The sequence below is a fragment of the Sebastes umbrosus genome, chromosome 7 (genome assembly GCF_015220745.1).
Source record: "Sebastes umbrosus isolate fSebUmb1 chromosome 7, fSebUmb1.pri, whole genome shotgun sequence".
In the NCBI taxonomy this organism is placed as follows: Eukaryota; Metazoa; Chordata; class Actinopteri; order Perciformes; family Sebastidae; genus Sebastes; species Sebastes umbrosus.
The window spans coordinates 3397857-3422939 of record NC_051275.1 but is presented as its reverse complement, the minus strand read 5'-3'; the positions used below and the strand labels follow the sequence as shown (position 1 = coordinate 3422939).

Sequence of the window (25083 nt, the reverse complement as noted above, 5' to 3'; positions counted from 1 at the left end):
TGCCAAGCACGTTCCTTGCTTTTCTTTGCATATGGCACCTTCAATAGAATGCTGTTTTTTGTGTGTGCGGTTTGATTGAATGATTAAGGTCGGGGAGGTCTCCCTCACAATGCAAGTTCAAACTTCCAGCTGACCTGTGTAAATTACATTTAGCGTGAGGCTGCTACAAATTAGCTCCCTTATTCTCCTTGTGATGTCAACAGAATGGAGGTTGCCAAGAAGTGCAGGGCCTTGGAAATGTGTCCTACCAAGGCTGAGGGAGTCCATTATCTTGGTCCTGTGCACACGACGCAGACGGAGGGAAACGGAGGACATACACCCTCAGAGATAAGTCTACAGTATGATAATGGGAAAAGGTAGTAATTCAGCACAATTACTGGTACCTCACAGTGGTTAGAAGACTAAAAACTGTTCTTTAGGTAAGGTCTGTCCTGAAACTGATATATTATCACTGTAACTCAATGTTTTTAGTTGATGAGCCTAGATTTGGTCAAATAAATAATTATTAGGGGTGTCAGAAAATATCAATATATATGAGTATCGCGATATTATGTTGTGTGATACTGTGTCGGTTCTCCGAAACACTATAGATTTTTATTACACGGCTGTGTTGAATACTCGATTCTGATTGGTCAATCACGGCGTTCTGCGGTCTGTAAATTCTGTATTACCGACCGTTGCTATGGGCGCAGCTCTGATGTTGGACTCTGGCAGACCGTTTTTGGGTAAAAATATTGATTTCTTCAGTAAGTAGCGGTGTAATAAGCGGGATAATGTACAGCTAGCTGGTCATTGTTGTGAAAGAATCCCCTTCAGGGCGATGCGTCGGGGTGCAGCATCACCCTGAAGGGGATTCTTTCACAACAATGACCGGCCAGCTGTACATAATTACATTATGTTAACTGAAACTCATGTTTTTGTAGTGACAAAAATGATCAGAAACTTTGTAGAAAGCAGTGACCAAAGGCACGGATGTAACAACTTCTGACAATACTATGACGAGTCTTTGAAAAAAGACATAGAACAACCACAACAGTCTATTAAAACAACTAGCAGAGAAGTAGTTCAGAACATTTTGGAACAAAACACACCTGACAGCTGAAACAAAAAATCTTGCTTAAGAGAGCTACACTCAAAGAAACAGCTCATTTCGTTGAGGTGATGAACATTTGTTCTTGGATTATCTGCCATGATGTTTAATTAGTCATTTGGACTGTTCAGCAAATTCACAGGGACCAGGACTGGTCCCCAGCCTTGAATTTGAGAATAGTGTAACTGGCAAAGATTATATCATGACAAATACTTGGAAACTGTGCAGGACGAACAAAATAGCTTAGACTACTATGTTCGGACCAATAGTCCTGGAATACCACACATCAACACTTGTGCTCTTACTGTAGATAATGTATGATGGCTGACCTAAAGTCAAAGATGACCAAATGAACAGAGAATAAGAGCACGCTTAGACTCACTGTAGACCTGCAGATGTCCTTTGAAAGCAGTGCCTCCTCTTGGATTCTCAGCTTTGCATTCGTAAGTTCCCGAGTCCTCCAGTTGAATGTTGGGAATTTCCAGCACGGCCTGGGACTTCCGAAGTCTTGCTTTTTTGGGGATGTTTCCGTTTATCTTCCTCCATGTGATTGTTGGCACTGGACTGTGAGGAGAGAAGAGTGGGGCTATATACTCAACAGTACAATGTAACATAAGAACAAGCAGCATCAACACACAGTATATACTGTAGAAGGTGAGCTTCAATGATGCAATGCATTATTGATAGTCATTTTTTTTTTTTTTAAATAAGATCATAACCATTAAAGCTTCAGTAGGCAGAAAGATTTTGGCATCATTGGGCAAAAATTCCCTGATAACCTTTCAGCATATTGTAATTCAAGTGTTCTGAGAGAAAACTAGACTTCTGCTCCTCCTCATGGCTCTGTTTCAGGCTTTATAAAATCTAGCCCGTGACGGGAGACTTTGGCCAATCACAGGTCATTTCAGAGTGAGCGTTCTTATTGAGCATTCCTATTGGCTGTGCTCCGACTGATGGGCGGTGCTTGGTATTTCTTCAACTGATCTCAACATGGCTGCCGGGTCACAAACTTTCGAATTTTACAGCTAAACAGTACACTACAAGATGATTCTGAAAACATTTGAGGCGTGAAATAGGCATTACAGTAACAGAATATTGATTCATATTTGATCAGCGCTGCCTAGTTTGACCGTTTGATCGGAGTTCGCGAGTGATTGACAGCTGCTCAGAGACGGCAAGGCTCCAGCTGGGCTCTGATTGGTTGTTTTCCTCCAGTCTGTAAAATCTTGCAGGTGCCGATAGGAGCATCAAAGGACACAGAGGCACATGATTTTTTGTGTGACCGTTTTATAAAAATTAAATTGTTTTAATAATATTTGCTCCACTTCTACCCACTGCAGCTTTAAGGGGGGTAAACATACTCATGATGAATCTGTCATCTGACGATGACCTTGTAATAATAATTAAAATGACTACAAATATTTTCATGTACCTTCACCTTGATACATTTCTAAAAAGATAACCTTGATAGATTCTATCTATACATATTCTCTAGACTCAATTTTGAGTCTCTTTCTCAGTCATAAAAAAACAAGTAATTTATAGGCATCACTTTGGGCTTTTGGAAATTGTTGTGGTTATTTTCATATTTTTTTCTTGATTACAATACAATTACATAATAATTAAAAAAAAAATCGTCAGGTTATTCAATAATGAAAATAATTATTATTTGCCCAACAAGAGATATTTTAAAATAACATCTAACTGTAACAATCACCGGCAATGACCTACAGACTCCATCTGTAATCATGTATTGATGCCCCATGATGAGTATTTAATGTCGGTTGTGCTCCACATGTAAAATCACTAACCTTTTGACCACTCGTGATATATTTACTGTACCGAACGACCTACACATTAGAGCCCGGGTTTCAGAGAGAGACGGGGACAAGATTCAAATCAGGCTATTAACGACACCGATTTTTATGATTAGTGTTCAAGCAATGTCATCTATCCCTGTGTATTCAAGGATTGCCCCCATAGATCCGTATGATAGATGTCTTGCGTGTGCAGAGAGAGAATATGCGCTCAGTATCAGCGGTGTTCTTGTATGACAACTAGATTTGACAGGTGTCTGAAAGATGGAAATGTGACACTATACAAACCTCCAGTGAACCCATCAATCATTTAGCCAAGATGAAAATGTTACATCCCTGAGCTTTTTTTTTTTATCTGTTCTAAATTCACAAGGACACTGAAGTGCACTTGGCTGCATGGACTCACATTAGGATTCTCAGCATGTTTTGTATTAAACAAAGCATTTCTTCACAAAGAGCGTCTTTCATTTTGGACAGGGGTTTTGTGTCACATATTTTTTTTTTTTGCTTTGAATTTTTGCTTTGTGTTTTTGAATAGCTAACTCGTTACCTAACAGCATGCATTTAGGTTTCCTCACATCACTGACTGTGAATTAACATACTGAGTAATAGTTAGTAGTTTCAAACGGACTTCAGTTAGTGGAGATCCACATTTCTGCACATGAATTTGGGAACAAAGTTTGATCGCTAAAAATGAATGTCTTGATCCAAAATTTGAAAAATACAGCATGGCAATTACACAACATATACTGTATGATGATGCCACAGTCATATATAGTCCCAATAGATAGCCACTTTAATTGATATTTATGTAACGGTACAGTTTTTTTTACAATTGCTAAAATCCCTTTGTCCAAGTAGTCACATTTTCAAAACTCAACACACAATTAGTACAACATCCGTCTGCTGTGGACCATACCATTAAAACAATTCATTTTGTTTTCACAGAATATGCAGTCAATTACCGCTAGGGATGTCAATCAATTAAAATATTTAATCTTGATTTAATTAATTGCATATTTTTTTATCTGTTCAAAATGTACCTTAAAGGGAGATCGGTCAAGAACTTAATACTCTATCAACATGGGAGTGGGCAAATATGCTGCTTTATGCAAATCTATGTATATATTTATCATTGGAAATCAATTAATAACACAAAAAAATAATTATTGTCCAGAAACCCTCACAGGTACTGCATTTAGCATAAAAAATATGCTCAAATCATAACATGGCAAACTGCAGCCCAACAGGCAACAACAGCTGTCAGTGTGTCAGTGTGCTGACTTGACTATGACTTGCCCCAAACTGCATGTGATTATCATAAAGTGGGCATGTCTGTAAAGGGAAGACTCATGGGTACCCATAGAACCCGTTGTCATTCACATATCTTGAGATCAGAGGTCAAGGGACCCCTTTGAGAATGGCCATGCCATGCAATTTAGTGCAAGTTTGGAGCGTTATTTAGCCTCCTTCGCGACAAGCTAGTGTGACAGTTGGTACTGATGGATTCCTTAGGTTTCCTGGTTTCATATGATACAAGTATCTTCAGCTTTGAAACTGAGCCCTAAAAATTACAAGTCGCATTAATGCGTTAAAGTAATTGGCTTTAAAAAAAATTGAGAGAAAGTGTTAACTTTGACAGCATTAATTAACACTTCAAGTTTCTAAAATACTTACATTTTCATTACATACATTACATACTTACCCAATAACAAAATGATGTCTCTTTCATGTTTTATTTACAAAAGCTTGCACACAGCATGCCAGAAATGAAAACCCAAAGTTTAAAACCTTAAATATAATGTAGAGCCTCTACTTCTGCAACAGCAGCAGCTCAACAGCTATACTGAAACAGCTGAAAAGTATTTTTGAATGAAAATGAAGATCATTGAAACATTGAGAAATAGCTGATTTACTGTAAGTTGTGTAAAATAGACTGCCAGAGGTGGATAATGCAGGCCAAGACTTTCTATCCAAGGTGCATAGTGAGAGACGACATACAGTACGATGTGATGTGGGCCAGGACATTTTGTGTTTTTTTGTTGCCCTTCCTTGCCTTTTTTATTGTATTTGTGTATTTTATTTTTTTACACATTTGGATCCAAAGGCCATGTATGTTTGATTTTTGTGGATCACTGGCAGCAATGTCATGTTGCTAATACAGCTTTTACTGCAGCCATTCTGTCACTATTTTTTTCTACTGTATATTATATAAAATAAAGACGACTCATTTACTTTTAGATAGCATGGTGCCAGGAATGCACACATCTTACACTCAACCAAAACATGTAGAGTGGTTTACAGTCAAAGGAAGCTGAATTATAAAAACAATGGATTTCATATTGTCTGTTGTATGCAGGTAGAACTGAAACCTGAAACGCTTTTTGCAGTTTTTTGTAATGCCATCAACTGTTAGTATTTTGAAAGTCGTGCTATGATTGACTATATGTTCGTCTTGGAAGGAAAACGTGTGCATGTAAGAACATGTAAGAGTTAAGTGAAAGAATCTCAAGTATAGGTATACACTTGTTAGCAATTGTAAAACTAACCTGTAACCACAAAGTATAAAGTATAACCCACCTATTTCAATTTGTCATACATCCATCCAGTCAAATAATATAGAAATGAAGTCACTGTCATCACTAGCATCTCCCCATCTGCAGTTCAGACAACTATATATGTTAATAGTGTGGTTATTATAGGGGCTACATCTGAGGCCTGAGGTAAAATCAAATATCTGTGGTCCAACGTGGTTCCATTTGTTAGCACTTGGCATTTTCATTCCCATGCCCCTGTGGGGTGTAAGAACAACATATGCTAACAACGGAGATTGAATCAGTACTCATGAATACGGCATGCAGTTGTTATGAAGCCCTTCCTTATATGTTATTGATGGAGAATTTTGCAAGAGACCTTTGCTCCGACTACACTCTCGACTAGCCAGAGAACAGAACAAATCTATAGAGACCTCGAGGGGCTGGAACATGAGGGTGAATCTTCCTGAGTCCGTGGCAGGGTTTCTCTTTGGAGGCTGAATAATGAGCACCGGGCCTGGACGTGTCCACAGGACTGGGGCGGGCAGGGGGGAATATAGGCTCACTCAGTTTAGAAACGAGAACCCCCGCCTGTCAGTGTCTTTTATATATGGAACTGCTGGCATTAACTCCTGAACTCTGAGGCGAAGGTTATGGCAATTTTATCAAAGTGTACAAACTGAGTATTTCATACCCTAACATCGTGAATGTGAAGGTACTACACTCCAGAGTTTATGTAAGGTGTTACAGTTTTTCAATTTAAGAATGTGCCCGCAAGCTCTGTAGATTATATCTTAATTAGCATTCCACACAATTGCTGTGCCCTCATCTGGACTTGTTCCATAATAAAGGTTGAAAATTAAATCTAATACTAAAATATGGTGGAGTTTGATACAGATCATTAAACTCTAGATATTATTCCACCATTTAGCTCTAAGCTCGCAGTGTTTCGGGCCCTCTAGGGAATTCTACACTATTTTTTAGGGAGAATCTAAAGCCACATTTTACCTGTATGATCTGAGCAAAAACTGTCTTTTCAGAAACATTACCCATAGTACCAAGAGTACAAAATGTGTTGTCATTAAGAGGCACTTTCTGTGGTCCTTGTGGTCCTGTATAGCTCAATGAGGAACGTAACTGCAAGGGTTTCAAGAGTTTGATTCCCTCTGGGGTCACTGGAGCTAAAAGTATATCTACTACTCTAAAGCAATTTAGATGAAAGCATCTACCACATGCCACATATTATATTTTAAGTGGAAAGGAGTGGGAGAATATGTAACCCATCAAATGTACAAGGCCTTTTGAACTACATACTTCAATATCCCTTGAAATGAATGCAGCTAACAGCACTGCACTTCCCAGAGTTTCTTGTAAATCAGAATATGAAGCCGGGGTTTTAAATTGAATTTGTGTTGTTTGGAAATCTATAGGTAGTATATCATCACCTATAAATGGCAATAATCATTCATGGTAACAATCCTGATAAACTTATCTGAAAAAGAAACCAAAAAAACTGGCTGAATGATAACCGTTTTGCATCAGCTGGCAATAAGGAAGCAGAACCAACATGCATATGAGAACACCACAATTAAATTTTCAATTAACAAACACATAAAGGTGTGATAAACCTAATAGGAAAGTGCTAATGATGCCCCTTTCCACCAAACTACTTGGTTTTATTTATATTTTCATTTATATTAAGTAACTTGTACCTTGAAACTTTAGAAGCACAGTGATGCTCCACAATAGGAAACAATGGTTATCATTCTACTGAGAATCCAATTTCACAAACAAACAAGTTACAAAGTCATGATTAAAGGTGCTAAATGCCAGATTGGGAGCATTTCTATTGCCTCTGCACGGCTCTCAACATGACGATGGCTGAGGTGGCGGCTTGCAGCTAACGGTACTAGTGCTAAAGATGCTAAATGCCAGATTGGGAGCATTTCTATTGCCTCCGCACAGCTCGCAACTTAGTGACGGCTGAGATGGCGTCTCGCAGCTAACGTGGCTAACAGTGCTAACAGTGAAAACAGACAGAGCTACAACTGACAACTGACAGTGTTTACCTGGGGTGGTACCAGAGGGTGGGTGCTACGCTTCTGCTACGACGCCGTAGGTCGGGACAGCGTTATAGGCTGTACACGCCGTATGAGACTAGTGCAGAGCGACAGGTGTGAGCAAGCCAGATCATGATTAAAGGTGCTAAATGCCAGATTGGGAGCATTTCTATTGCCTCTGCACGGCTCTCAATATGGCAACGGCTGAGCTGGCGGCTCGCAGCTAACGGTACTAACAGCGCTAAAGGTGTTTAATGCCAGATTGGGAGCATTTCTATTGCCTCCGCATGGCTCTCAATATGGCGACGGCTGAGCTGGCGTCTTGTAGCTAATGGTACTAACAGCGCTAAAGGTGCTAAATGTCGGATTGGGAGCATTTTTTATTGGCTCCGCACGGCTCCGCACGGCTCCGCACGGCTCAACATGGCGACGGTTGAGCTGGCGGCTCGCAGCTAACGGTACTTATAGCGTTAAAGGTGTTTAATGCCCCATTGGACGCATTTCTATTGCCTCTGCACGGCTCTCAATTCAGTGACGGCTGAGCTGGCGTCTTGCAGCTAACGTTGCTAACAGCGCTGACAGTGAAAACAGACAGAGCTACAACTGACAACTGACAGTGTTTACCTAGGGGGGGTAGGGGTATCGGACGGTGAGTGCTACGCTTCTGCTACGGCGTCGTAGGTCGGGACGGGGCGTGTGATAGCCAGTGGGGCACGCTCACATGCACTCAAAGCATGCGCGGCCGGCCCGGCTATGTCAACAAAGCATGGAGAAGAGAGACTTCATTCTCTGCTCAGGTAGACATTACTCCACTATATCTATACATAGCAAATAGTTGTTCGGTGCTTTATTAATGCTCCGGATGTCATATAGAGGACCTTTAAAAAGCAGTCTTGCACTAAAAATGACGACGTTTTAAGGTGACTAGAATGACAAACTATTAGACAATTTGTATTGCCTCATTGTTCTCTTTGCCCTTGACTGTGGCCCACAAAGTAGTGTCACTGGTAAATATCACAACAGACAATCATATCAAGGAGCTTTGGCATTCACACACAAAGAGCTTTTCTGCCCCGTCTTAGCTAGTGGTGCCATCATCAATATTGATCAACAGGAGAACAAAAGCCATTTTAACTTCATTTTCGGTGCTATATAAAGACTGGCATTTCTTAATAGGGTGCATTGATAAATCATTCATCTCTATGTAAAAGGGTAAGTCACCGGCATCACTGTCTGACTGAGAGCCATCAGGCACAAATTACTTCACTGACGGAAGCACAGAGCAAAGACTGTCCTACAAGAATCCCAAAACTCCTGCATAGCTTGATAGGAAAAACTAAGGGGTGTGAGATTATAACGCAGTGTCTATATATTTAGGAAATGACTCACCATAATGTGGATAATTAATTGAAATCAAGGAAAACAATTATGAGGTCCTTAGTCATCTGTAGATTAGAGACTGTTTGCACTTAAGATAGGACTCAGCAATGAATTATTCATGCTGAATAATTATAAACAAAATGGAGTAGGGGATGATAAAAGATTATGTTGTGCAACGAAAATGATTTTTTGGTAGTGTCAAACACCACTTCAACCTCGCTTTGGAGAAGAACCCTTTGAAAATGGTATGAATTTATTTTTGAATGAAATGAATTTAAATGAGAAAAAAGAAATGAATAAAAAATATGTATATTTTGATTTAAAAAAGGCAATGGCTTTGTCAACCGCGGAGCCAGCGATGCTAACTTTAGTAACTGTGGTAAGTGGTTTGGATTGAAGTCTCTGTGGACAAAAGTGTGTTTTCCCTCCTGGCAGACAACTATTACCAATTTCATTTTTCCATAGACATAACCTTGGCTTTCTACATTCATAACAGACCCTGAAAGCAGCCAGGAAACACAGATACATTTGGGCTCTCAATTATGAGAACACATGGGTCCCTAGGGCTGAATTCCCTATTCAGTCCCCCCCCCCCCCCCTTGCACTAACATGCCATCTAACAGCCGAGCTACGATGCTGCACTTCTCTACACTCACTTAACATCCCGCCTGAAGACAAGATATGCTTGGTCCCCTTTCAGGTAATGGAATAATGTAATTTAAAGAAGAGAGGAAAACACAAGGAGTGTTATCTAAAGGATCTCTCAGCAACGGAGCCATGTACTTTACTTTTCCTGGTGATTAATATGATGCTGCTGTAATAAACAACTACCTATATTTGTGCAATATGTCCGTGTTTACTTACTTCCCCAGGGCGAAGCACTCCAGCCTGACAGTGACTCCTTTGGCAGCCAGAACAGATGTAGGGAAATGGACTTCAATTTTGGGCTCATATTCACCCATGACACCTAGAACAGGTTAAGAAAGAGGAATTGCAGACATTAGAACCAAGCAGATTGAAACCACTACTTACCCCCCTCTTTTTTCCCCATCATCTTGCAGTGTGCTACACGGAGACTGGGCATGGTGATTTCAAAATAATAGGGAGGCTCACTTCATATTGCCCCGGTACCTGTTTTATGATAAGCAACTACTGAAGAAAAAAAAAAAAATGAAGCAGCAAATGTAAATTTCCTGAGGATTCCTGATGCAAAGACCAGTCAAGATACACATGGTACATTGAATCATGCAGTGTACAAGTGTGGGACTGCAAGATTATGCACACCATCTGGCATATCTTTCAACTATTCACCTTTACTGTATACACTATTTATCACTGTAATAGGGTCAGGGATTCGGATTTAGCTCAAATACATAATATATAATAATAAAGCATATACGATTAGTCAAGTTTAACATAGGAATGCACCAATTGCAAGATTCTCGGCCGATACCGATATCAATGTTTAATTTGACAATTTTGGTCAATAGCCGATACCGATGTTTTTGTTTATTTTGTTTTTGCTGTTATTCATTCCCCTTTTGTGCCGGGAAACAAAGACATATTCATTATAAAAGAATAACTGAGCTGTTTTAAAGTCATTCAGAATTTCATTACACTGTCTTTGAATGAAACAACCTTTAACTTAACCTCCTTTCAAATAAAAAAATATTCTTCTTTTTAAAATAACTGCTTCAAAAGCCTTTTCAGCTGCTATACAACTACCTACTCAAAGAGAAGAATGTTTCAGTACTTGAACAGCCTAACAAAAATATTCATTTTCCATCCATCCATCCATTATCTGTAACCTGCTTATCCTGTTCAGGGTCACGGGGGGGGGGGCTGGAGCCGATCCCAGCTGACATTGGGTGAAGGCGGGGTACACCCTGGACAGGTCGCCAGACTATCACAGGGCTGACACATAGAGACAGACAACCATTCACACTCACATTCACACCTACGAGACATTTAGAGTCAACAATGAACCTAACCTGCATGTCTTTGGACTGTGGGAGGAAGCTGGAGATCCCGGAGAAAACCCACGCTAACACGGGGAGAACATGAAAATTCTACATAGAAGGGCCCCAAGCCGGGTTTTGAACCTGCGACACTCTTGCTTTGAGGCGACAGTGCTAACAAATATCCATTTTGTAAAGCATAAATTAAATGTAAAAGCGATTAGAAACATAATCAGTATTTCTCACACCTAGACTTCACTTGGGCGGGCCGTCCATATATTAACGGCCGCCTAAATATATTTAGCAACCAATTTTTGTATTAATTTTCTTTTTTTTATCCCTCTGAGCGAACGACGCCATCCGCGATCGAGTAACTAGTGGACTAGTAGCGGCAGGATGCCACCTGGGAGCGGATGGAGAGCTCCGCTCTGCTGGTGCAGCCTCGGGCCTCGCTGCCTCAGCTGTCCGGGCTGGACGGAACCACGGCAGAGCCGCAGGACTACGATGCGGCGGCCCCGATGTGCCGCTGCACTCTGCTCACCCGGGACTGGATCCGGGCTGCACAGCATGGAGGATGTCCCCACTGTAAAGTACTGGGTGCTGTGGTTGGACTGACAGGCTTCCAGTGACACAAACATACACACGAGATTCATTCCCATCAAAACTATAGTGATTATTTTTAATAAATCTTGTTGGCCATTTTTTTTATTGCTTAATTTTTTGGTGAACATAACAATGTTCTTGTCGTGGATCTTTTTTCTGAAAAGGTGAAATAGTCCCACACGGCCGACTTTTTCTTTCACTTTGTATGTAGTTTCACACGTATGCAAGGCCCCCCGCTGTCATGCCAATGTCGAGTACAGTCGGTGGCTTCTTCTCAGAATGAACAGCTGGTTACTGTTGTCAGAGACTGACCGCAAATAACCAACACAACATTTAGCCGGCGCAAAATCGATGCATCACAACAGTTAAACATCCGCCACTGCCGACAATGTGAATATCGGACGATACCGATGTTCGGTCGATAAATCTGTGCATCCCTAGTTTAACACATGGTATTTTACATTTTTATATATTTTTTAATTATTTTCATGTACTCAAAGTCAGTTGGAAAATGCAGTCAGGTGAGCCAAATTCTGCATAGGTAGCATACTGCCATCAACTGTATGCATGACAACAACGTCTACATAATACAAAATGGTAAAAAAAAAAGCTCCATGAGCCACGGTATCAGAAAAACAAACCATTAAGATGATGTACTAACAAATATTCTCCAGTGACAACAGGGAAAAGTAGTGTATTGTCCTCAAGAATTAGTGAGCCACATTGTGAAGGACACACACAAGTGATAACGTGTTATCAGTCTTGCTAAGTGCCACTATGACTAACACCTCCACTCTAAGTCATAGCCAGAGGACACGTTTTCCTTGTTTATTCGTCTGTATGTTGAGGCGGCCATTTATATCCATTTGCCAGAACGATGTGTCAGATGGCATTGAGCAAATTTGGAGCAACAAAGGAAAACACCTTCATCTGGGATCTAATTACTATTATCCCTCTTATTAAATGGGAGTTTGCGATATGAATATTGCATGAGTATTTTACTCTTTACAGAAGAATGTTAAATGTACACACAATTGTTACGCGTGAGCACCGCTGACGGGCAACACTGCTAACCCCGGCGCCTTCCTGAATTCACAACAAAACATATCAGACCATATCCAGCGCTACGCCACACGACCGGTAAGACAAATGGCCGACATGACATTTGAGAAACCATAATTACACCTCCTACATGTACCTGACACTTTTTATGTGATAAGGAGTGGGGTTATTGAATTGTAGCCCACTATGTATGGTAAAGGAGTTTTATGATATTTGTTCCAAAGAACTTTTCAATTTCAATCTCATTCTCAACATTTATAGCTCCAAAGCAGCCCTTCACATATAATGAATTTTCAATATTTCATCGGCTCATGCCATGGTACATTCAATATCATATTCAGCCTCAGTGGCTGGACCTGATAGAACTGAGGGAAATAATGCCTCGGCTCGGTGTGCTAAAACATTAACAGCCCCTCATTTGTAGTACAGCTTTATATTTTATGTTCCAGTTTTATTTATTAATCAGATGAAAATTACATTTTCTGTTGTGCTTTGTTCTTCTGCGGACCAATTTTAAAGTAAAATACCTATCCTGGAATTCACTGGGACTCCAGGCTCATAGAATAAGCATTTTATTAGCTCTCTGATCCAGTCATACACAGGAGTTTTCGTTCTTTCATCTCAGACTAGCCCGGTCGCACGAAAAGGCGTGAGAAGGCAAAAGTGTGCAATAAAGACGCTGTTGTTGCTTTTGGCATGCCATTTGCACACCATGGAGTCTGTACTGACTGTAGTGTAAACGCATCCGTGTAAATATGACACGCTCAGAGCTAGTGACATAGAATAAAAAGTGATAAAGACTGCTTACGGTGGGCGGGAGGGGAGGTGGATGGGTCCATCAAACACAGCACTTTTTAGTGACGTGTTTTCCGTACTTATGTCACGTTGTTTCTGTACATATTGTACTTAGTTTACATACCTATTTTAAGGCCAACCATAACGTTTTTCCTAAACCTAGCTAAGGGGTTTTGTTGCCTAAACCTAAGTGAGTGGTTTTGTTGCCCCCTGCTGGTACTGCACCTTCATGCACTAGTGTAATATTCACACCTCGGCAAGGTAAAACGTGACACTGACACACTATCCTCTGGTGGACAGGTGGGTGTATTACACGCTTTGGCATGATATCGAGCTGCTCGGAAGCACTAACGCAGGATTACTTTTAATTCTTTACGAATTTAGACCGGCTGTAAAATATATATAAAACACTTCCCCATGCAATAGTCAAATTGTAATAGTTTACTAACAATTCCCTCTTACTTTCTCCACCTCCATATGTTTTAATTGTCACACCACTACTGTTGTACTCATTGAGGAAGTAGCCCCAACGATCCACCATCTACACTGCAATAGCAATGTAGCCATGTTTTATGTAAGGAACATCATCAACATTACACACAATGCTGTAATATACCAGACAACTTCTGACAATTTGACTTTAAATATTGATTTTTGATGATTTCTTCTTGGGGTTAATGTAGTAAATAAGGAAAATGTCATGTTCATTATGGCTGCATGTTTGCAATAAACACAATACATTCAAAATACTTTTTTTGGAATTCTAATTTTAAAAAGCATTGAAGGGAGCAGTTCTTTCACTCCAGATTCATATTTCCATGATACTGTTCTTAACCATAACAGTGGTGTATTTATAGTAAAGACCGTAAGCTGGTGCTTTTTTAATAGCAGCATGTGTACGTTCAGGGTAAAGGACAAGGACTTGTTTTGACTACACCACTGAGCATATGTTGGCTAGTAAATGATCATGCTGACATCCAATATGGCTGTGGGCCTATGGTCTACAATAACAATTTATAGAGCAGTACAGAAAACATGCCCATATGGAGAGGACACGTGCCTGCGAACTTTATGTTTCATTGATATCACTGTCGCTGTGGAGAGAGAAAATGTCTCATTACAACAATAACACCACGAGTACTGCAGTCCAACTGGAGGCTTTACCACTCATCTGGATGTAAAAACAATGGTTAACAGTGGGGCAGTCAATCGATTAAAATATTTTGATTAATCGCATGATTGTTCATAGTTAATCGCGATTAATCGCACATTTTTTATCTGTTCAAAATGCACCTTAAAGGGAGATTTGTCAAGTATTTAATACTCTTATCAACATGGGAGTGGACAAATATGCTGCTTTATGCAAATGTATGTATATATTTATTATTGGGAATCAATTAACAACACAAAACAATGACTCATATTGTCCAGAAACCCTCACAGGTACTGCATTTAGCATAAAAAAAAATATGCTCAAATCATAACATGGCAACAACAGCTGTCAGTGTGTCAGTGTGCTGACTTGAAGATGACTTGCCCCAAACTGCATGTGATTATCATAAAGTGGGCATGTCTGTAAAGGGGAGACTCGTGGGTACCCATAGAACCCGTTGTAATTCACATATCTTGAGGTCAGAGGTCATGGGCCCCCTTTGAAAATGACCATACCAGTTTTTCCTCGCCAAAATTTAGCGTAACTTTGGAGCGTTATTTAACCTCCTTCACGACAAGCTAGTATGACATGGTTGGTATCAATGGATCCATTAGATTTGATGATGCCAGTATCTTCACTTTAGCTTTAAAACCGAGCCAGCAACCTCCGAAAGATCGGCGGCCTGTCAGATTTTTAAGAGGTTTATTAAAATGCGTTAAAGAAATTAGTGGCGTTAAAACAAATTTGTGTCAATGCGTTATTATCCTGTTAACTTTGACAGCCCTGGTTAAAAGCCCAATTTTTTTGGCAAATATAAATTTGAGGTATTTACATAGAAAGTAATTGAAGAGTTTTAATTATGAATAGATAATACACATAGTTTGACAATTCAACCATTAAAATAAGTTGATGATAAACATTTGCTAACAAAAGCAATGCTTCAATGCTAAACAGTCAAATAAATAATAAGACATACGGATTATTTTATAATCTGGCATTTACAAAATGACATGATAGACAATGTCAATTATCAGATTTTTTTCATGAACAGTGATATAATTTTGCTATAGCATTCCTTTTGATCAACGAACAACTGCTTGTGTTCTGATTCAGAGCCATTTCAAAGTTGCTGCTATCCACAGTAATATTATGCACTTACTAGAAAATAAATAATCATAAATCAAAGGCAGTGTGTTTCTGAGATGAACTGTATATCTTGTTTTAAAACAGTGCATTAGTGCAGAGTTCAGTGCTTAGCCCTGCTCTGCTCAAGGTGGATTGTGAATTGCCGATCAATGGCTTCCAGCGAGGTATAATGGAGCCCAGATGCTTGTTTTGATTAAGAGAGTCGGGGCTGGAGCTGACAGTGGTGAGCCGCACACACAGATCCAGCTTGAACTGTCTGCTGTGTAATAATCGCTCACTTTTACTGAGGCACAGATTGCAGCGTCTGATTGGTCAGACTCCAATGACTGAGGGGGTGCACACGGCCTGGGGAACATTTGGGTGTCTGCTGTGAGGTGTGCCAATGCAATTTTCAGCATTTTAGACCCCAAACTCACAATATAGAAGCCTGCTGAACACGACGAGATGTGCAGAGCGAGGCTGGCCAAGGCATTTCTTGGCATAATGGAGCTACAGCTGTAGAGGGTTTGATTTGGCCGTGTTGTGTTGCAGGTGAGAGTGCTGTCCTTTAGCCCCCGGCTATCATGGCCACATTATGGATGGACAACACTATATGGATGCTGCAAACTTGATTACTCTTCCATCACTCATCCATAAAAAATGAACACGACAAAATTAGGACTGTCAAAGTTGACGTGATAATAATGCGTTAATGCAAATTTGTTTTCAACGCAATTCATTTCTTTAAAGCAGCAGTGGGTAAAAATGGGGCAAATATGATTTAAAAAAGTTATATTTATAAAACGGTCACTATATTCTGACAGTAGTGCATGAGACAGGTAATCTGAAAAAAATCATGTGCCTCTGTGTCCTCCGGTGCTCCTAACGGCATCTGCAGGATTTCACAGACCGGAGGAAAACAACCAATCAGAGTTGAGCTGGAGTCAGCCGTCCAGCTTCCGTCTATGAGAGCCACGAGTCAATCACTCACGAATCAAACGGTCAAACTAGGCAGCTCTGATCAAATATGAATCAATATTCTATTATTGTAATGCCTATTTCTCGCCTAAAATGTTTTCAGAAACATCTTGTAGTGTACTGTTTAGCTGTATAATGAGAAGGTTTGTGACCCGGCGGCCATGTTGAAATCTGTTGAGGAAATACTAAGCACCGCCCACCAGCCGGAGCACAGCCAATAGGAATGCTCTCTTTCTGAAATGACCTGTGATTGGTCAAAGATTTTTTAAAGCCTGTAAACAGAGCCATGAACTGATGCAGAAGTCTAGTTATCTCTCAGAACACTTGAATTACAATATACTGAAAGGTTATTATGGAATTTTTGCCCAATGATGACAGAAAATTGTTGCCAATTGAAGCTTATCATATCATACTTTCTTTTCGCGAAGGAGGCTAAACCCTTCAAACTTGCGCTACATTTTTGTGAGGAAAACCAGGCATAGACATTTTCAAAGGGGTCTCTTGATCTGAAAATGGGTTCTATGGGTACCCAGAAGTCTCCCCTTTACAGACATGCCCACTTTATGATAATCACATGCAGTTTGGGACAAGACATAGTCAAGTCAGCACACTGACACACTGACAGCTGTTGATGCCTGTTTGGCTGCAGTTTGCCATGTTATGATTTGTACATATGTTTTATGCTAAATGCAGTACCTGTGAGGGTTTCTGGACAATATTTGTCATTGTTTTGTGTTGTTACTTGATTTCCAGTAATAAATATATACATACATTTGCATAAAGCAGCATATCTGCCCACTCCCATGTCGACAATAGTACAACAAATCTTGACAAATCTCCCTTTAAGGTACATTTTGAACGGATAAAAAATATGTTGCAATTAATCATGATTAATTATGTACAATCATTTGATTGATCGCAATTAAATATTTAAATATAAAAATTTTAAACAGCCCTACAAACAAATCTTTCTCTATCCAACCATAAACCACATTCAAACTCTGACATCAGACTGACCACGTGCCTTTCTGACTGTATTTTGCATCTCAGCTAATAGGAGAAACAAACCAAATTAGCACGGCTATGTGCTAAGTATTATGTACGTCTCTGAGGGCCATTTCATACAAGGTTATGCAAATGCAGAGTAGGAATCTTGCTGGAAGGGATGTAATCCTTAAGAGGTGAATTTGTGTTGCAACATTTGGAACAAACCTGGTTCCGAGGCACAGAGGCCCTTTCACACAGCTTCACTGGGGATGTAATCTCAGTGGCTCTTTGAAAACCTTGACAATGACAGGCACCTGTGTGAAGTGATGGACGTTTCTCTGTGTAGTCAGATGTAAAAAGGCCTGTAGGTGAAATCCACACCTGAATCCAACAAACAGCTCCGCAGCATGGCTCCTGAGAGGCTAGTATAAAAGAGTGAAATCCCATCCACAGCAAGGGCCATTGATTCAGTTAATTTTATGCTGGAAAATGATTTCCCTGACGGCCGGTTTCACCAAAGCACATTGTGAGCGAAGAAGGCTCCCCACACTAATGTTAAAGAATTGCTCACTATCTATTTACGGCGTGTATGGAATTCATAACGCCCTCCGCTAACATGAGGCTCAGTGGAAAGCAGACGGCCGACCCACTTTTATTAACCTATCTGATCTGACATTTTTTTATCCAAATGCATTATGATACAATAAAATGCACCAGCAGAATATAAAATAAGCTTTTAGATTTTCATCTGCGCTAAACAAGTTCAGAGGGAGGAAGTAATAGATCTAAAAATAAATAAATAAATAAATGTTACGCTTTCAAACAGAGAGAGGCCTGCGATATTTTCTGCGTGGTTTATCCAATGAAATCCATTAGATTTGTCTGCGTGGGGCATTTATACAAATCAGGGGCCTATCGGGTGTGAGAGGTGCTATAAATCTGAGAGCCTCACCGTCGGTTTTCAGCGTTAGAGGTGTCGGAGGGCTCAGCACCCTCGCATTCGTCACCGTGTTCTTCACCAGACAGATGTAGCTTCCTACGTCCGACGGCTGCACCTTGGAGATGTACAGGTTTCCTGTGTCCTGGGAGATGAAGCGCCGACTGTCCTCAGCAACGAATGAAGGGAACTCATTAAACACCCAGCTGTAGATGATCTCTGTAAGAGCAAGTGGAGAACACAGAGATTCAAAAAAATGCAGAACATGTCTTTGTGCTCATTTATACTGTCTTTATGTTTGTAATACTCCTCCAGTGTATGCACTCTTTCACATCTAGCCTCAGTCTCTCCTTTTAAGCTAGTAATAATATTCTAAATAGTCAATCCTTTTAGAATAATAATAGATGGTAAACACTAGGGCTGTCAATCGATTCAAATATTTAATCGCAAATGAATCGCACGTTTTATCTGTTTAAAATGTACCTTAAAGGGAGATTTGTCAAGTATTTAATACTCTTATCAACATGGGAGTGGACAAATATGCTTGCTTTTTGCAAATGTATGTATATATTTATTTATGAAAATCATTTAACAACACAAAACAATGACGCATATTGTCCAGAAACCCTCACAGGTACTGCATTTAGCATAGTAAAATTTGCTCGTGGACTCGTGGGTCCCCATAGAACCCGTTTTCATTCACATATCTTGAGGTCAGCTGTCAAGCAGACCGCTTTAAAAATGGCCATGACAGTTTTTCCTCGCCAAGTTTGGAGAGCTTTTTAGCCTCCTTCGCGACGAGCTCATATGACACCGTTGATACCAATGGATTCCTTAGGTTTTCTAGTTTCATATGAATCCAGTATCTTCTCTCTAGCTTTAAAAGCTAGAACCTCCGAAAGATCGATTGTGTTAATACATTAAAGAAATTAGTGTCGTTAAAACGAAATTTGTGTTATCGCGTTAACTTTGACAGCCCTACTTTATGCAGAACAGTATAATGTGTCAATTTTGACAAGGGATGGGTATCGTTAGTATTTGAACAGAACGACTACTCTTACCGATGCTGCTTATCGATGAATACTTTAACGGGAATCTTAATGTTGTAGTTTTTTAAGAGAAAAAATTAAACAGATTAATAACAGAATTAACATTGCTTTATTTTGTCATATATACTCTATATGAATTGACATTCGAGTAGCAACTGCAACAGTATTGTTTTGACCAAATCACTTATGATGTGATAATTAACATGCAAAATGAATAAAATAAAAAATATTTATAGTATAAGAAACGGTTTGAACAAATCACTACTATAAACTATGATGTGATGATGGTGGATGGGGCAAGGGAGGGATGAACTATGAGCTAGTCTGTTGAAAACTGTGCATTCCTCCACCTGTATCTGATTCACTTTGGCCAGATGTTATGACAGCTCGTGTTTCCGCCCTTACAAGCAAAAGACTTGTTTGGCAACGAGCATTGTCTGCATCGACTTGGCTGAATTATAACCACACTTTGGACCGTGTTGTTCTCTCTGCCATTGTCGCTAAGAGCAAGGTCTCTGGTCTGTGTGTGTGTGTGTGTGTGTGTGTGTGTGTGCGTGTGTGCGTGTGTGTGCGTGTGTGTGTGTGTGTGTGTGTGTGTGGGAGAGAGATGCACAGGCTGAGACAGAGATCTCTCCCGTGTTGGAAAATGCATCATTGACAAATGTTTTAATCTTATTACAAATTAGAAAAACAATTAGAAAGTTTGTGAGATCAAAGGTACAAGATAACGTTTATATAGCCTAAATAAATAGGAAATCAAATGTCTTAATGTCTCCAATACCGATAGCGGGACCGTTAACGTCATGGTGCTGTTGTTGTGCATGTGCTATTGTTTATGTCCGTCAGCGTTTATGTTCGTCGACGGCGAGCTGTATTCACATACAGCGCCATTGAACTGACTATATAGCAAGCCACACATCGCTACTGCGGTATGAACCCAACGTAAACAGACTGTGCTGTGATTTAATTGCAATAAACGGATCAAAATGATGCTGAAATAACGACATTATGATGTTGATTTGTAAAAAGACCGAATTCATGCTTTGTCAAGTCTGTCCGCAACACAACAAGCAAACAACTTTTAATATGCTGGTTTTCTGAATGGAGTTCGGATCGATCAGTGCCAGGCTATGCTAACATTGGAGCTACTCCATCAACACTCAACATAACGTCATCTACGCATTAAATATGACAGCGACGTTGTTGTACACGGATCAAAAGTGAAGCCGAAATAACAACATAATGATGCTGAGTAGTAAAAAGTCTGAATACATGCTTTGTCGGGTCTGTTACCAAGACGACAAGCAAACAACTTTTAAAATGCTTCTTATCTGAATGGAGTATAGTATGTATATATTGTTACATGACATTTATATGATGAATGTTTTTGATACACATGCTTTAATAAAAAACTGAAATTCTGTTAACCTTGCATACTGTATGTCATGCTAATACCTTTTCACCTTGTATAAAATGTAGCCTATAATATACTGACCAGTAAATGTTACCATTTACTATTACTGAATCAAATATTAAGATTTAAGTGGAAAAAACTGTTCACAAAACACAATAGACATGACCACTGACTATCTGTGTAACAATTTAGCCACAAATTCACATAGTGACCAATAGCCTACGGTCCAGCCATATACTCGGTTTTGACCGAGTCTTGTTTGGTGACGTTTGTGACGTGTTTTCTGTACTTATGTTACATTGTTTCCGTACATATTTTACTTAGTTTCCGTACTTATTTTAAGCCCAACCATGATGTTTTTCCTAAACCTCACTAAGTGGTTTTGTTAAACTGTGGCCATGGCCGTAGTTGTGTTGCGCACAAAGGAAAAATGAAATGCGTTCTCATGACACGCAGAATGTCCTTGTAATGTTGTGCTATTTATACGCCTTCCCTTGAGATAGGGTTGTCAGTTCTGTATATACTGTTTCAACTGATGTGAAATAACAAACATTACGAAAATGATTAACCACTGACAACCTAGCACAGCATTGATAACGCTGTTAATCACTGCTCAAAACTTAGGAATATTCATTTAAAGAAGTAATGAGTATGGGATTTGTACAGCAACAAAGGATCAGCCTGCTCAGCAGCATAAAATGCCTGCCACTCTATACCAAGTCTAGAAAAAATAATACAGAGGCCCCTAAAAGGTGAACAAATAATCAGGGCCTTAATGAGCCTGTTGTTTGCAGCGGGGTCATTTTAATTAATTGGTGATGCAATCAGAAAGGTAAAACTGGCGTAACTCAGATTCCAGGGTGGATTGGTAACAGTGAGCTAGGCTGAGTGTGTGTGTGTGTGTGTGTGTGTGTGTGTGTGTGTGTGTGTGTGTGTGCATATGTAATCTGACCAAAAAAAGACAGGGCACAGAAAATTCAGACTTTATATCTAATAATCTTTGACAGATTATTAAGGTATTTGCATCTAGGTTGACTCTTTTATATTTTATTCATGAATAACAGTGTGTGATAGTGTAGAATATAAACTCCTGATCCCTGCTAGACTTGGCAGCACAGCTGTGCTTATGTATTTAGTATTCTTTACGATGCATGCTGATGCACAAATTAAGTTGGCAAAAAAGAAAGATTACACAATTGCTGAGAACAAAATGTGGGTTTGCATAAAAAAAAAAAGGCGAAAAGAAAAAAAAGAGCTTGTGATAGTTGGCAAAGTGACCCTGAATGGGAATAAGTGGGTAATAAAATGGATGGCTGCAATATGACTATGATGAACACAGAGTAGACTTTGACCGCATGCTGTTTGCTTTGTGTCTAACGATCATAGTTCTACACAGCCACATCCATCATTATATTAAAAAAAAAAGATGACTGTCAAACTCAGGGATAAATTAATCTAGTCAATATTGCCTAACAATATTTATTGTGTGTCTGTTCTGGCAAAAAACTGACTGCTATATTTTCTTTAGACTATCAATGTCCTCTCGGTAAATAATGAATAACTTCTGTTTCAAAGATTCTCAGATCTGAAAGATGTGAAGTCGATTCAGCACTCGATGTGAGTTCAAAGTCAGTGGCTGCAATAAGGTAGAAAACGGACTCAAATATGTGTCACTTTTCAAATACTGTATTGTCAACAGATTAATTTGCAATGTCAGCATCGTCTTGCTTAATCTACTGAGAGGAATGGGGCACAGAGTCGTAAACCAGATTGTCAGCTACGACACAAACTAGTCCAACTGTTCTCTATAAAATAGAGAATGACAACATATAGAATATAGAATAATAAACAACGCTACAACGAATTTGAATTATCAAAGACACCGGAGGTCCAAAAGGTTTTATTCAAACTACTTTAGCTTCATAAAAGTAAAACACTATTTACCAAAGACTCACATAAAAAAACTGCATCACAAGCGCTCAAAGCCATGAAATGAAAAATAATAAACGTTTCACATCTCAGTGATTCCAAATTATTTTCACTCATGAGTCCTATCTAATTTAAGTGGCATTTTAATGTCTCTGAATCCTCCCACAACCAATTTAACCCAAACATTGTTTAACACTCCCTATACGAGGTGAATTTTCTATTGTGACACGGTCTGACTCACCGAGGCATTCATCACACCGCCAAATGTTATGGCTGTGGCATTATTTTTTAATTATTGTTTTGCTGTCGGAGATCGTTTTTCATTTCATGTCAGCGACGTTGAACAAATAAATTATAATCTTACCTGTATTGTGTATTTGAGCCTAATCTGTAAACATGAGAAATAAGCATCAAAATAACGGCTCGACAGCCTGTTGAGGCTTGCCTGCTATTTACCAATATTTAGAGGTAAATATTCTAGTAACGTATTAATTTATACGTGACAGAGCTGAGTGTAGTATGATTATTATAAGACCACTGTTTGTAGAGATGAATACAGCCAAAACTAAAGCTGTAAAAGCTAAGAGGCTCATTTTCTAATAGTTTTTAGCTGAAGGATCATTTAAGCTTGTAAAATATGAATAAATGTTTTCTTCCAACAATATTAGCCAAGGTTGCCTTATCAAGGACTTTGTATCCCACTGCGGCTACACTTTAAATAGCCTACATTTGTTATCACACAAACACAGTGGAAGGGAATAAGGAAACCTTCCAAAGCCTTTGATAGCATTTGTTTCACAATGTTATTACATGGCAGTAATATTCAATATACTTCAGTTATCCTGGGCTTTAAGTGGCATAAGTGTCGCTTCTTATTTGTTTACCGTCTTTGCTTCATAAATGCCGATATGACAACCTCTGTCACAATTTATTTGGCGCCTTCATTCAGACAATAAAAACAAAGATTAAAGGATTAAAATGACTCGCCGCAGTGTTTCGCTGTCACACTAGGCTTTTGATGTTGAGGTTATTTGATGATATGTGACGTTAAATCTCATTGTTCTAAATTGCACTTTTAGCGGTTGACTGATTATTTCTATAACATATTCTGTATTGATCCGGTCGGGTCAATCTGATACAAGCAATGCAACACGAGGGTTACAGCGTGTCATCGGGACCGAAAAGCAGGGTCAATTTAACGCTTACTGCAGCAAGACTGTAACACACTTAAATGACAGAAAATCACTATTCCCATTATACTCATCTCACTCCATAACGTCATCTCCAGTGTTGGTTTTTGATTTTATGTCAATCACTGTTTTAACCGTTCGAGAGAAAACCTTCATAGATGTCATAGATGCTCACAAGCCCCCTGTGATCTGACTCACATGTTCTGGTCGTGCCCCAAATTAACCCAATTCTGGCAATCGTTTTTTGATGCGGTCTCAGAAATTGAATGGCTTAAAATCCCCCCATCCATTTACGTAGGTCTGGGTATCATCGGATATTCCGTTTTTCCTTTGGAATTCAGAAAGGAAAAAACGTTTTTTTATTTTTTCGTTTTAAACCAAAAACCAGGAAACGGCCGTTTTCCCGTTTTTCGTTTCTGAATCAAAAAATGAAAAACGAACCCAAACCGGGCCGTTTGTTTGTTTTTGCGAATTCCTTTTCTCATTATTCGTTTTGAATTGAAGAACGGAAGTCACGTGGGTTTTTCGTTTTTTCGTTTTAAACCACAAACGAAAAACGGAATCACGTGGTGCTCTGTTTGTTTTTTGTTTCCAAACGAAAAACGAAAAAAACAAATTAAAAAAACGATCCGATTTAGTTTCTTCAAGTTTCTTTCTGTTATTTTCTGTTTTGAATCGAAGAGCGGAGAACGGCAGTCACGTGACCAGGAAGTGAAGGCAAACATGTCAAAATAAAAGCCAAGAAGATAGTTTGGTCATTCTATAAAAGTGTAACATTATTTAAGAACAGGATCAAAGTAACAGTAGAAGATAAATAGGCTAAATAAATACACAAATAAATACATACATAGATATTTTTGTTTTGTTCTTTTCATTAACACATGAATATCTTTTATCCAAAAAGTGTGTGATAAATTACAGGGAGGGTCTCTATAGATGTTATACAACAGGGAGGGTCTCTACAGATGTTATACAGAACTCTCACATAATTGACACTTTTCTCTCTCACACTCTTACTATGG

The 25083-nt window shown here is 39.3% G+C and overlaps 1 protein-coding gene across 1 annotated transcript in view; it reads right to left on the bottom strand.

Annotated features, from left to right (window-relative positions):
- The window catches only part of cntn5 (contactin 5), a 176704-nt gene that overhangs the window by 52204 nt on the left and 99417 nt on the right, over positions 1 to 25083 (bottom strand). Inside the window, 3 exon segments of the mRNA XM_037775644.1 lie at positions 1473 to 1654; positions 9746 to 9848; positions 18495 to 18698. Of these exon segments, the coding sequence (XP_037631572.1) occupies positions 1473 to 1654; positions 9746 to 9848; positions 18495 to 18698 (489 nt within the window).